At 44.6% G+C, this 14655-nt stretch overlaps 1 protein-coding gene across 4 annotated transcripts in view; it reads left to right on the top strand.

Annotated features, from left to right (window-relative positions):
- Positions 1 to 14352, top strand: part of GRAP2 (GRB2 related adaptor protein 2) — a 102747-nt gene extending 88395 nt beyond the window's left edge. For all 4 annotated transcript variants that reach the window (XM_027450975.3, XM_038171577.2, XM_027450983.3 and 1 more), the window contains 7 exons: positions 1719 to 1821; positions 4986 to 5077; positions 7359 to 7478; positions 8636 to 8801; positions 10430 to 10561; positions 12605 to 12724; positions 13096 to 14352. In XM_027450975.3, the coding sequence (XP_027306776.1) occupies positions 1744 to 1821; positions 4986 to 5077; positions 7359 to 7478; positions 8636 to 8801; positions 10430 to 10561; positions 12605 to 12724; positions 13096 to 13275 (888 nt within the window). In that variant the 5' untranslated portion in view covers positions 1719 to 1743 and the 3' untranslated portion in view covers positions 13276 to 14352. The remainder of the gene's footprint in view (positions 1 to 1718; positions 1822 to 4985; positions 5078 to 7358; positions 7479 to 8635; positions 8802 to 10429; positions 10562 to 12604; positions 12725 to 13095) is intronic.
- Positions 14353 to 14655: the final 303 nt, after the last annotated feature.

Genomic DNA, 14655 nt, shown 5'->3' with positions numbered 1-14655 from the left:
GCAAAAAAAAAAAAAAAAAAAAAAAAAAAAAAAAAGAGGGTGCTAATGGAATCCAAAAGAAAGCAAGTGAAGATCTTTTTTTTTTTTTTTTTTTTTTTTGTTAGAAATGAGATGTAACAAATCTCAGAACTAATCTCCAGTGATGCTGTGGCCCCTCTTGTGGATTGCTTTATCCAGGCATCTTTTGTCAAGTGCAAAGGGACTCCGCTAGCAGGAAATACACAACTTAGCCAATAAATAACCGCTTTTATACAGTTAACATGCACAGAAGCCAGCTAGGATTTATTGAAATATCAGGCTAAGCATTAGCACGCTCACTGCCTGCGTAAAGACACCCAAAGAGTCCTTGCTGGCGAGGCAGGCATCAGGCAGGAGGGAACAATTGGCCTCTGTGGATCAAACCCTATCTGCCACCAGCTCGGTCAGCACTGGTGGCACTGACAAGTCAGTCCCCCCAATGGTTTGTGACTGGTTCCCAGCTAGACTGGCTATCCTGATCAAATCTCCTGTTTGTTTTGTTTTGTTTTCCCTCTGAAATGTTTGATCTTTCCATGCTGGCGTTTTTCCTCTTGAATCCTAGTGCCATCTCAACAGCCATACCTCTGTCTGTAATTTTCACCTTTCTGACCTCTCTATGTATTTCCTTTACTTTTGTGGGAGGTGAAGGTTGGCAATGGAGACTTTGGCTTCAGGATCATTGCTCTCAGATGAACCTAGCTTAGTCACCATTAAAGCTACTTCTGTGTTAGAGCTGTTGGATGGTCTTCACAAGCTGGACTGTGAGAACATCCTCCAGCAGCACCTTTGATGAACGTGGCACTGCCTAGCTTCTTCTTACTTTGTCACTGTCAGCCTCACTGCTGGGCTGCAGGGTCCACAAGCCAGCCATGGGAACCGAGTAACTCTCTTGCTCATAGAAGTGGTCCCGAGTTACATGAGCAGGAAGTGGTGAAGAAGCAAAGCTCGTGTTGCTACTTCCCCTGCCACATGTGCTCTGCTGATGAAAAGCAGGCTTTGGTTTGCAGACTGTCTGGTACATTTCAGGCTCCTAGGTTATGAACGCTGAGGAAGGGTAGGTGCATGCCTTAAATTTGTCAGTGCTACAGTTTCACACTCTGTCGACTTCAAAACAGGGACTAGAGTCTTTCTGCAAACAGTTTTTCCTAGCTGAAAGTTGTGGTTAGCCATGCCAAGCCATCACAGAGAAAAGTCTCTTTCAACCTTCAGAATCATGGACTCCATCCAAGAAAAAATTATATTTATTGCAAGCTGTTCATTTTGTCCACAATTTGTCTCTCTCCTGAGATAAAGAGTTAGTCATTGCAGAGGGCAAGTGCATTCTTCTCTTGCATGACAGAATCACTTGCTTTATTGGGAACTGTGTCAGAGTGGTCCTTGGTCTACACAGAAGCTTTTCTCTGCTACCAGCTTATTTGGGTGATGTGTGCAAACTTTTCCATGAAATTGCTGCGGAGGAAGAGATCTGTTGGAATGAGCTTACAGCTGGATTCTTTGAATTACTTGATCAAGTTACATCTTCTCGGCCATGCCATCTCTTCTGCCTGCTAACGTCTTTCAGTGTCTAGTAACTACCTTCTTCTGATGGTAGGTGCATTCTCAACAATGTGCATATCACAGCATTGCCTATAAGCTTTCTGTAAGCTAGACTGAGCAGTCCCAGCAGCTCACAGATGCTGACAAGCATATACTTCTTCCAGCTCTGCCCTGTCACCGAGACACAGCATGGAAGCCATCGCCAAGTTTGACTTCACTGCTTCTGGAGAGGATGAGCTGAGTTTCCAGGCTGGGGACCTCCTGAAGGTAAGTGCAGCTCCAGGCATGACTGAAGCTCAGTGCTGAAATTCTGCCAGGTCTTTCTGTGCTCCCATTTGCCTTGACAAAACAGATGAACGCAGATGTCCATAAACTGGGATAGAAATGCAGTGCACTAGACATCCATATGACTTGCTACAAATCAACCAGCAGCTCCCAGGTCACTCCCCAGTCTGTGTCCTCTCCACTTGATTTAAGGTACCTAAACTACAAATGTAGTTGTCCTACAGTCCTCCAGTAGTCAGCAAGGAAGTATCTTTGCAGGGGAAGAGATCCAGGTCTTTGGCTGAACACATTTTGAAGATTTGGTCTGTTTTCATTGACTATATAGGTAGTCTAGGGTGACTGTGTTTAGGAAGACTTTGTCTAAAGGTAGACAGGCTGAGTGTGGGCCAGACAGATGGCTGTCTTCCTTATTTCCAACCATTAAACTGTTAGAAATGATAGTTGTCATACATTGTAGAACTTATATGTAACTTTTCACTGTAAGTAATCACTGTTAGTTGCCACAGGGGTTTTAGGCAATTGCAAATGGAAGAGGAAACATCCACAAAACAGTCTGTTATACACATAATGGAAGAGTTTAAGAGGTCCTTAGCTAATAATGTTATATACACCCTGCAGGAATTTAGCAATGAAAGAACGGCAGACTGGCAGAAGTAGAGTTGATCATATGCAATACAGGGCATGTGAGAATCTCTTTAAGGTTGTTTGGCTTATGTTAGGGTAGAACAGTTCTTGTTAACCCTCCTGAAGTCCCGTAGGGGACTACTTGTTAACCCTATACCCTAATTACTTATTCACTTCTCAGTCCACAGCATAGCTATTCTGTTTTAGTGCAAAATGACTGAGTAAAACACCTCTCTAAGGCCTTGACCACTTCACTGGCCAGAGCAATGTTGTACAACAGTCAGGTCTAAACCCTCCTTCTGCCAGGAAGCCTTCACTACCTCTCCATATAGTCCTGGCTGTTCCATTTAATCGCCAGATATTACATCTAAGCCTTGCCTCTTCCATCACCACCATTTTTTATTTTATTGCCCTTTTAATCTTTGAAGCCTAGACAAAGCTGATGGCATCCAGAACTCATTGAGATCAAAGACCATTTTTTTTTTTCCGGAGAGCTCTGAGAATTGTTCTGGATAAATCACTTGTTCTCTTCAGGGTTGATGACAACTCTCATTCCTGATTCTTCCTTAGGTCAAGAGTAGTCCCCACATTCCTGGTATTTACCTGATACTTGCTTTCCAAGGAGACTGCAGTTTCATTAAGCCCCTGTCTTGGGTGACAGTGTTGGCAAGATCACTTTTCCTTCTGTTACTCCGTTGCCCTTCCTGTAAAATCACTATAAGCTAAAGCTTTTCAAATTAAATTGGAAGCTACTGAGGAAAAGTGTCACATAATGCTACACACCAGTATTAATATTAGTTGTCACTGAGACTTCGCTATCACAAAAGTCAGGCTGCCTCCTGTTTTAACGTCCTTGAGGTGAACAAAATAACACCGCCCAAGCCATAGTAACGGTAAATTCGCCTGAGTAACATCTCTCCTTCTGGCATACACACACACACACATTCATACCCTGTCCCGAGCCCCCTTCTGCTGCCTGAGCAACCTCCTGACTGTCTTTTCTGATCTGTGAGGGAGATAAGATGAACAGTATTGATGTAGAGATTAGAAAACAGGAAACACGAGGCCCACAACCACCACTGACAGGAGGAAATCCACCCTCTCTCTCTCTCTCTCTCACACACACACCCCACATCCTTCTCTGAGGGGATGACACACTGAGTGAAACCTTCCAGCTTTTCACCCAGGACCATCAGGGAGGTCCTTCTGGAAACCCTGCTGCCAACAGAGCAGGCCATGAGCCAGAGCAGGGTGTAGCTATCGTCCCCTTTGGTTTGCTGCAGCAGCAAAAAGGAACCTTCATCCAGCACCCAGGGTGGGTGAAGCAGTGACTGGACAAGCAGGGATCTCCACAGCTTTCAACTCCTCAACTTTTCATTACTCAGATGCACAGAAAAAGCCTGTGTGGCAGGCAAGGCAATGGAGAATCAGCCCCGGGGACGGTAACATCTTGTTGCCAGCGCCAAGCAGATAGAAATGTGTGTTAGGCTCCCAAACACACGAGACTGGCTTACAGAACGAGTATTATTGTTGTTAACAATAGATTTCAAATGAAGTCTTTTCCACTTGCTTTTTGTCTTTTAAAACTGTCAGGGCTCGTGCTTTCAGGCTCCTCTCCAAACCCAGAAGGAACAGAAACATGTTCTATTTTATAAAAAGGAATTCCATCCCAGGAACTGGAACGTCAAACCAAACGCCACACCATTTGTGGCAAAATCACAAAATGGTTGTATCCCTGTCCTCTCCCCTCTAACCTAGAGCTGTATCAGAGGCCATCAGCCAGGGAGCAGTGAATTTGGGCAGTCCCTGGTCAATGGTGCTGTCCCTATGGGCCATTCCAGTCAACATTAATGTCAACACTCGTGAAGCCGTGCCAGTCTGCACTGTGGGCTGGCTTCCTGCTGTCCAGCAATCTTGGAAGTGGCTAATAGTGGCTTTAAAATACTTTTTTGCCTCCTACTTTTATCTGCCCTGTCAAGCTCAGGGCTGCTGCGGACTTAACCCACTAAATACTCTCTTGCAAAATGACATGTGAGAGCACATGATGATACCCGTGCTGCCACAACACACACGCACACTGAGGTATAGCTCATGCACATACATGTTAGAGGAGTTTTCACAGATTTTTTCCTCCCCTGTGAAGCTGACATGATCCAGTACTAACAATTAAAAGCAGCACAGAGAACTCCTTAAACCCCTGTTAAGTCCTTCAGAGCTGATTTCCTCCATCTCACAGACATCAGAGATATGCAGGCTGCATCCCCAGCCACCTGAAACGGCATTCAGATGAAGGGATAAAGGTAACAAGCAATCCATCTAATTCCACCCAGCATTCTTCGTTGCTTTGTTCGCACTCAAGCGGTCATCAGCCACAAGCCTTGCTGCAAGGTGGGTGGGAAGCAGAGCGTATTAAGGAGTTCTCTTTCTTCTTTTTTACACAAAATCCTAGTTTTCTATCAGAATCTTAGTACCTTTTGCCTTTCTCAGGAGATGCGTTTATTTCATCTGTCTCTCTGCTGCAGGTTTTGAGCTCCCAGGAAGAGTGGTACAAGGCTGAACTCCGGGGTCAAGAGGGCTACGTTCCTAAGAACTTCATTGATTTCCACGTTCCTCCGTAAGTGTTGCATGCACTGCCATTGCACAGTGCCACAGAGTGTGTCTGTGTGTGCGTGCAGGTAGGCAGGTGTGACAGAGGAAGCACTGGTTACAACGTACTGCAATTTAAGGCTGGCAAGGATTGCCATAATGCTATACACAGTTCTGCCAGCGCACCTTACTCCTACCCTGAAGCATCCTGTGTTCTTTCCGAACTGAATGGTTCTCAGTGCTCGGCATCACTCTCAAGTGACTCCTTTGTTACTGCTGCTCAGAGGGATGTCACCGGGATGTGGCAGGAACTGCATTTAGCTCTCCTTGGACAGAAGGAGAATAGGCATGATGTGAAGTCTTGGCAACAGGCAGAGTCTGAGCACAAAAGGAAGAGCAAGAACTCTCCCTATAAATGAATTACAAAAAAAATGTAATCCGCCTCCCCCCTGACTCTTAACTACATTAACTCCCTTTTTTCCTACCCTGCCATCCACGTTCCCTCCCCCCCACGAAGCGTGTGCGAGTTTCTCTCGATGCACTAGAGGTCAGTGCAATGCTGCACGAAGCGTGACAGCTGGTGTTGCTCGTGGATTGACAGAGACGATAGACCAGACATGCCACCATGCTCCCACACACATGCAGACACACACACACAACACACACCCCTCTCCACGCTTCGTGACTGCACACCCAAACACGGATCTGTCAGAGGACAGGCATACCCCCCTTCCTGCCTCCCCGCCGTGCGACAGCAAGGACTGATAGGTGTTTAAACGCTTGCTAAATGTGCTGTCCAGCCCCGTGCCATAAATACGCCAACGGGTGGCAGTTTTATAACCTTTTTCCTCTCAGTTGGCAGAAATCCTCCCCGAAGCCCCTCTAATTGCCTTCTTTTGTAAAAGTGATGCTGCATTTCAGGAGGAGGCAGAGCATGGAGCAAGGCCAGCCCTGCTAGCTGTAACACGCTCATGCCCTGGGCAGGCAAACTGGGAGCATGCAGGGATTTTGTGCCCTACAAAGAAGTGCCACTGTCCCCTTTGGAGGTGGCACTTTCTGGACTATTTGGATATGAGCCAGCCTGCCTGGCTGAGCTAAAGGACGTTTTCAGTTTGCTCTACAAATATGGGCTGTTGCTTTTGGGCCCCATGGGGACAAGATCTCCCAGCTAATTGTGCTTGTTCACTCTTTCTCAGGGCTGTGGCATCATGCAGGGACACTAGCAGCTTCTTTTTTTTTTTTTTTCACACACTTTTTCTTCATGATGTTTGCGCGAGAACTGTGAAGAAACATTTCCACTTTGACACTTTTCTATGAGTAGCACGTCTGCACTTTGAAGGCCAGACGCTAGAACCAGGTGTAGGGAAGAAAGTTGTCTCCTATTTTTGATGGGCCATTTTCCCCATCTTTGTATTGTCAATAATCATCAAGAGCAGTTATCAATGGTGATTAAAGTCTGATTTCCCTTTTGATTGTTAATGATACATAGATAAACTCCGATGATGGTAAGGAGAAGAATAACAAAACTCCAAAGAGGAAATGACAGTCTGAAATTATCAGTCTTTAATTGTAACGCAATACAGGTAATTAAGCATTACATAAGGCAGAAGACTGCAGATTGTAGATCTTATTAGCCGCAGACATATACGAGTGTACATGATGTTTTTTCCCTACTTAAAATTTCCTATTGATACTACATTATTTTACTATTTATGGTGACTTTTCTCATTATTTGTGTAAGTGCCTTATACTATCCGTTTGTTATGTTTGGTTAAATTTACATAAGCATACTTATGCATTCTGTGTTTCTGAGATTTTGTGGTATTATAACTCTTGCAAAAGCCAATTTATTAGTACTGAAACTTTCATGCCTTGCTTCTGTTAAAAATTTATGTTTGTCCCTTGCAATATATCCATCACAGTCCAGTAATTTTCAATCAGTTTACCAAGAGCAATTTGATGTATGTCTGAGAATTGTGCGTTTGTGTACATATATATACACATTTGTAATTTTAAATTTCCTTGACTAACACCTTACTCTACTGTGCCTGTAATTACACTTTCAGCTGAGTGTTACTTAGCAGGCCAAAGCTTACGTGGTTCTCTTTGCATGCACATGCTTTTACAGCTCAGAGAAAATGGTCTGCCTCCGCATGGCTAGTGGGAGTAGTCATGTGGGATCCTCTGATTCTTTTGTTTTGTCTTTCCTCCAACCTGCTTTTTCATGTTCTCCTTACCTTCAGTTTTTCTGTTCCTTAATTTATTTCACCTCCTTTATTCTTGTCTCCCTGGTTTTTCCCACTTGACAGCTGGTTTGATGAGAGGATATCCCGCCACGAAGCCGAGAACATCCTCATGAACAAAGGAGTTGGTTCCTTCATTGTCCGGGCCAGTCAGAACTCTCATGGTGACTTCTCCATCTCTGTCAGGTATCTGCTCCGCACAATGTTTTCCTGCCCCTTTTCCTGGTTAATGGTCTCTTCCATAAGTGGTCTCTTCTAATGGTCTGGCTTCCTAATGACAGGAATCTTAATGTGACATTGCCTCTCAGCAAGTTCGCATGCTGCCAGTCACTGGCAGTGCTGCTGTGACACGTGAATGAGAATGAATTAGGTATCTAATTCCCAAATGTTTCTGTCTTTCAAGTGACACGGTGAACTCCCCATTTCAAAGCTGCATCCCCTGGTGACCTGCTTCTCTGAAGGAGCTGCAGCAAAGCAAGGTGGCACACGGGACATCTCCCACAGTACAAAAAGCGTGCCTTTCATTTGTTTTATTTTCTTGACAGTGCCATTTGCTATATCCAAGAATTCCACTACTGCCAGTAGTGGAATTATTATTAACATATTTCCCACAGATCAATAAAACAGCCACTGGATAAGAATGGCCTTTTTTTTTTTTCCTTTTTACTAGTAGCCCACCTTCATTTCAGCCACTTAGTGCATCTCAGCCTTTCTCAGAGCTTCAAAGCAGAGCTGTTAAATGATGGTTGGTTTTCTGATTTTCCGTTAATTGATGTCCAATCAATAATCACTTTTTAATTAAAGTAGTGATTAGCAATGCCCTTTCTACGCATTGTGAAGTTTCTGATTCAGAGAGTTCAAAAATTATCTGGGGGGAATGCAGGAAAACCTTTTGCCAGGAACACTAACTCTGCTGTGGCCACCCCTTTCTGTGTATCAGATGCTTTTTTAAGTCACCCCTTACGGGTCAGGGTAGACTACAACTGTACCTTTGTGTCTCATACATAGGACAGAATAAAGCTATTAGACATTTGTGGACCACAAAGTTCCTTTGGCCTTTATTTCAAACGAGAGGCTTTAAAACCCTGTGCTTTGTTCTGATAGCACTTGTGACTGGCCAGCCCTTCAACATTCCACGTTTGTAAATTGATGTGTCATTTGAAACACAGAGCCTCATCTAGGTCCAATACACACAAGGGCTACCACTGGTTTACTTTCCAGAAGTCTAGATTTGGCCAAGTGTCAGAAAGAACTGTTAGGGTTCCCTTTAGGGAAAAGACTTTTTCAAAGAAGATGAAGGTGCAAGCCAGTTGGTGATCTCTTACTTTTTCAACTGGATTCAGGCACGAAGATGATGTGCAACACTTCAAAGTGATGAGGGATTCAAAGGGTAACTACTACTTGTGGACAGAGAAATTCTACTCGCTAAACAAGCTGGTAGACTACTACAAGACAACTTCCATCTCCAGGCAGAAGCAGATCTTCCTGAGGGACGAACGAGAAGAGAAGGTAAACACAAACTATCCTCAGGAGTTCCTCAGGGATAAACCCTTTTATTGAAGGAATTTAGCTCACAAGAATATCTAGGAGGGAGATCTGTCCTTGGAAACCCAATCATATCACTGTGCTGGTGGGCCTTGCAACATAGATTTTCAGTTAATTAGAGCAGAATTTTCTGATTTTGTTTTGGATTGTGATAGAAAATGCTGCAGATCTGCATAGAGGTGCTTTGCTAAAGCTGTGCTGAGGCCTCACAGCTGAAATCCTAATACGCCTTGCACAACCGAGGGAAGCAGGTCGTGCCTTATGAAACGCCTAAATTTCATAAGGTCTGGTACAAAGTTTGCTGTTAGGCTGTGTCTGAGAAGAATTTGAGTCTGGTTTCCTAGCGTCCTTGAATGTACACAGAGTGCAGCTGTTATTACAGTGGAAAGTTTGTGTGCTCAGAAGAATCACCTCTCTCCTGTTACTTAGTGTAGTAAGGGACGTGGAGGAACCCAAGGCAGAACCTGGTGCAGTAGCTGGTGGGGGCTGAAAAGTCCTGCTGAGGAGAACATAGCAGGTCTGGGAACAAGCTGTGCATTCAGGGAGGACGTAGTAGGTGTTTAAGAAGACAGGGAAATCCCAGTCCAATGAATGCCTGGTTTTGTGCCAAGAGAACAAGCAAATGACATAGTAACGCCTGCTATGCGTCGCACACACAATAGTGGGAGTGAACGCACCTGGTCACTGCAGTAACCAAAGTCCTGCTTTACTGGGAAACGGATTCTGGTATTGAATTACCAGGATGTACAGGTAGAGGCGAGGCAGAAAGTGCACAAATTGCTCACTGCAGCAGGAGAGCATTATAAGCTGCATGTGGGTCATTCTTTCTGGCTCAGATAAAAGAGAGGATTTATTTTTCAGTCTGAAGGAAGAGCTTGTGTTGTTGTCTCTTTCTAAGCCCACTTATTCAGCACTTTAAAAATGCATTAGTCGGATGTAAAATAGACACTATGGGACCTATGAGAAACAGATCACAGCAAATAATAGTTTGGGGAAGGAGAAAGAAAGACTGAATTCATGTATATCTATCAGTAAGACAACCTGTTTGGGCTGACTCTGAGCAGGGAGAGAAAGGGAACAGCATTTGCTCCAAGATGCAGACAGGCAAATGAAAGAACAGGAGTCAAGTTTGCTTTGGCAAATGCTCTGTATATTTGTTATGGTGATAGGCTCAGCAGGGTATGTTTAGCGCTCATCACAGTGGGGTTTCAGTTCACAATTAGAATTTCTAGATGCTACAACCATATTACAAAATGATAGTAACATACAGATTTTTGTGCAGAGACAAATGAAGGTTAAGGGCAGTATTTCCAAAAAGATTTTGCCTGCTATGCTGGTCCTCATATCGGTGATCACATTTCCAGCCCAGCATCACCTTTTACTACCCATTCTTCAAATGGGGGATGGGAAAGATCTAAAATATGGGATTCTTTATTTGTCCTTCTGTTTAGGGAGGCAGGAGCATACCTTTGGAAGAGCCTCCAAGGTGAAGGGTAGTGATAATGATCAGTAGGTAATGATTGCTAAGCTTCAGTCAGGGTTGTGGTGGGAAGCAAAACCTGACCTCACTTTTGGGATCTTTCTTCCATCAGGAAAGGCGTGGTGGGAGTCTGGAACGGATGGGATGGGAAGCTCTCCATCTGGGTGGAGCATCTGGAGAAGCTCATTCTTCTATATCCAGGAGATACGTTGATCATCCAGTCCCTGTACTGCACCAGCAACAGGTACTATCAGGAAAGAGGCCACATGAAGCCTGGGCACATGAAACATTGGCCTTGATTGCTTGGTGGCAAGGGAACAGTCACTTTATCAAAATCTGCCACCCTGAGTCTGCTTTAGGAGGCAGAGTCAGTTCAATCTTCATATGGAAGTAGCAGCAATGATGGCATTGGCCTAGGCAGATCTTTTGGGCTGAAACAAATGTCAGCTTTTATTTAGTTCTGTGATCTTTGGGACTTACTGACAAACCAACAAAAAAAAAAGAAATTAGCACACTGTAGCCCTTTCACTGGGAACCTGAGACTATTGAGCTCCACCCCAAAAACTGGAAAGCAAGGGTAGTGTCTTGTAACAGTTCAGAAAAACAGTCCCAGATCTGGCACACACAAATAGGTGGTTTCAGGAACTCCTCTTGAGTCTGTAGGACAAGTGAAACCTTGCTGCCTGTTTCTTCTCTCTTATTGCACTGACAGTCTGCACCACACAACACATCAGGGATTAGAAATGACTATGGTAACCCTAGAATACCCTGGCTTCCTCCAAAACATTCCTCCTCCTGTTCTGGGCCCTTTCTATTCCCTCTCATCACGTTGCACCCCTGATGCATGATGTTTCTTTGCTCTCTTGGTGGCACAGGAATGGAGAGGACAACAGCAATCCTTGGTGATGTCTTCACAGTTCTTCCTGATTAATTAGGGTGGAAATAGTTTTCCCAAAAATCCCAAACACAGCATCCTGTGAGCCTCTACGAAGAAAATTAACTATCCCAGACAAAGCCATAACACTGGGGTTGTCTCATGTCTCTTGGCAGAGACAGTGTAGCATCAGCCAAGGAGAGGACTTGTCTTGATGAAGGCATAAAATCCAATGCCACGTCCATTGAGGCAAGAGAACTCCTGTATCACATGGCCAGGGACAATCATGAAATGGCTGCTCTCTCTTCAGACAAGTAGCATTGCCTGTCAGGAGACTGATGATGGAATCATACAATCCCTGACAAAGCTGAGGACCTGCACTCTTTGGAGCACTGTCTATGCCTGAGTCACATTCGTTACAGAGCAAAAAGTCTCAGAGGTGTGAAGTGTCCGTGCAGTAAATCTTGCAGCTGCAAAGCCAAATTGAGTTCACTCACGTCTAGGCAGGGACAGCTGAGGTGCAAATTGTGTCCCAGTCTCAGGGACCTTTTAGGCTGACAAAGGTGCAAGTGACATCAAGGGAGCATATAGAAGAGTAGGTGCAAGAAAATCAGCAGCAAGAGGGAGAAAACAATAGCTGCTTACAGCAAACACAAGCTGTTCTTCCTCCCCTCTGTTGATACAACTGATCAGATCTTGTGTCACTGAAGTACTGCTGCAACCTGAGCTAACATGATAACAGATTCTGTCAGACTGTTATTGTAAAAAAACTAAAAACAACTTCGGTGCATGTAAAGGCCTGAAGAGCTGAAGGCACTAAGGCACTCAGCACCTCTTGGTTGTGCAGACAACAGAGAACTTGCTCCCTGGATGATTTGTATTAATATGACTTGAGATGTGCAGTCATACGCATTTTTTTTCTATGAATGTGATTTTGTCCCTTTCCTCTTCCATTAATTGAGCTATTGGATTCAAAGGCCCGATCCCTGCTCTTTACAGTGTGGCGCAGCCCAAAGAAAAAGGAAAATAGGGAGACTGGATCTTAATAACTCCAGAAAGGCAAAACTCCCCTTGTTGGGCTGGCTCTTCACCTGTGATTTATAATAGTCTTAGGTTTTCTCCAAAACTCCCAGAAGCCAAAAAAGCCACTGGCCCCTTTTCTCAGTAGATGTGGAACAGTGTCCACATCTCAACTTCCAACTTCTAAGAAGAAAAATCCAAAATAGGACAGTCTAAGTTGACCTCCTCCATGAGAGGCATTGCTTCCAGGACTGCAGCACAGGGACTGTACTCCAAGCTGATTTTTAAGATGATTTGCATGAGGCTTGGACCCTGACCACCAATGACTCTTAAAGTCCCTCATTCTTACACCTCAGTATATTCATGACTTTTCTCTTGCTTTTGTCTTTCTAGGATAGATATGGGGGGAGCCTGGACAGGAAAGAAGGGCTGCATGGACTAAGGAATCACGGCCAAGGAAGTGCAGCAGCTATGCAACGGAGACACACAGACCCCCTGCACCAGCAGACACCAGTAAGTGATGTACCTGCAAGGCCCAACTCACTGGGTTCCTTATCAATGGCAAGCTGTCTAGGCAATGCTCCCTGCACAGAGGTTGCACAAGGAATAATGTGTTACGGCTGTTGAGGTATATCTTAGAAGATGTTCCTGAGTCTCAAGACTCTATCACAGCTGCTTGAATCTGCTTGAATCCACATGAGCGTAGTTCCAAGCCTGTTCTCAAGATCAGTTTTAGTTAATGTGCAGAATTATTAAAAGAGGGAACTTAGCATGAGCTCAACACAATGCGCATCCGGGGCTTTGTGAGTGAGCCTGAGCTCACCAGTGGGTCTGGATCAAGCATGTGATTCCTTGTTCCCCACCTGTCTCTGTCTCCTTCCCAGCGAACGCTATGGGTCCGTGCCTTGTACGACTTTGATGCTGTGGAACACGACGAGCTGGGCTTCCGCAGTGGAGACATCGTAGAGGTTCTAGACAGCTCCAACCCATCGTGGTGGAAAGGACGTCTGCGTGGAGAACTGGGTCTCTTCCCTTCCAACTATGTCACACCGGTGCTCCTGTGAGGGCACCGTATGCCCCGGCGGGCTGTATCAGAGCTGCTCTTCTGACATGACCGGGACAGAGAGGGAGTGAATCTTCCCTTGCCCCCAGGACATATGGTGTTTTTGCTTTTGTATTAATTTATTGGGAATTGATCTTCTGAAAAGCTGGTAAGAAACAGAACCCTTTGAAGAGGGTGGGATTTTTTTCCCGTTTTGTACATCCATAAAGGGGTAGGGAGCAAGAAACCTGGACTGTTTACTGAGACCTTGCCGGATCCTCCCTGCCCTGTTATTACTTTGGCTAAGTATTGATAACTTCCTGCAATTAGGTTTGTTTTGTGGAAATGCACCTCAGACAAGTCAGGCTTCAATCTTTGGGTGGCACTACCCCTTTCTTTTAGATCTGGTTGCACTCATGGTCCCTTCAGGCTCCATTTCACCTTTCTTTCAGAGGCAGGACTAATGCCAAGGTGAGTTAAATGATGATTGTTAATTACATTAATCCTTCAGGTAGGGATGGCAAGTAAGGGGTACTTAGGCTGAGGTGCAAGGCAACCTTGACTTTTCTAAATAGTTTTTGGCCTGCACCTGTAGTACTTTCTGTGGGCACGGAATGTGTGGATACACGAGATGAAGGGATGGGGTCCTGGAAGCTTTTGTACAAACAACCAAGTGGTGAAGACACAGGAGGGTGAGAAGCTAATTTCATGGCTTCTTCAGATAGTCTTGCTCTCCTGCACTTCTGTCTGCACCCTACAACAACAGCTTGTCCCATTTTCAATCTGCTTTCCAAGGTACCTAAACATCCTATTAGACATCCTGCTTAGAGCAGGTCAGGCTCTAAAACTACCTGAATATCCCTTGGATTGAATAACAACAGTGGATATCCCTTACTGATACCATTCTAAAACTGAGTTGGGGAGGGGATTGAGGAGAAGAGGTTTTTCTGTTTTGTGCCAGAAGTTCTTTCCCTGAGAAGGTGGGGTGTTCAGGATCACTGAGTATACAACTCTGGCTTGCCAGTGGAATGCGTCGTGCGACTTGTTGAGCTGTGACTTTACAGTGTGCAGACAATAAAGTTGTGGCCATTGAACAGTCTATTCTCTGTTCCAGTTTCTTTTAGATGAAATAAGGTAAATGAATAGGATTTCAAATCATTGCTGAGTGAATGCCAAGATGTGATACAAATATACTGCAAATGCACATTAAAATGATCCAAACCCTGAGAAAGAGATACTGCTGCCTAGCCACCGCTCATGCAAGTTTATATTAAACAAGCTGCCTGAATTTTTCACAACATGTGGAACCTCAGCAGTCAGCAAGGAAGTGATGAATTATCATTCTGGGGAAAGAAAGAAAAGGTAAGTGAAAAAACTCTAAAACCAAATCAGACTCAGCAAG

This window comes from Anas platyrhynchos, chromosome 1 (assembly GCF_047663525.1).
Source record: "Anas platyrhynchos isolate ZD024472 breed Pekin duck chromosome 1, IASCAAS_PekinDuck_T2T, whole genome shotgun sequence".
Taxonomy (NCBI): Eukaryota; Metazoa; Chordata; class Aves; order Anseriformes; family Anatidae; genus Anas; species Anas platyrhynchos.
Note: the sequence above shows the minus strand (reverse complement) of the source record. Positions and strands in the feature narration are given on the sequence as shown.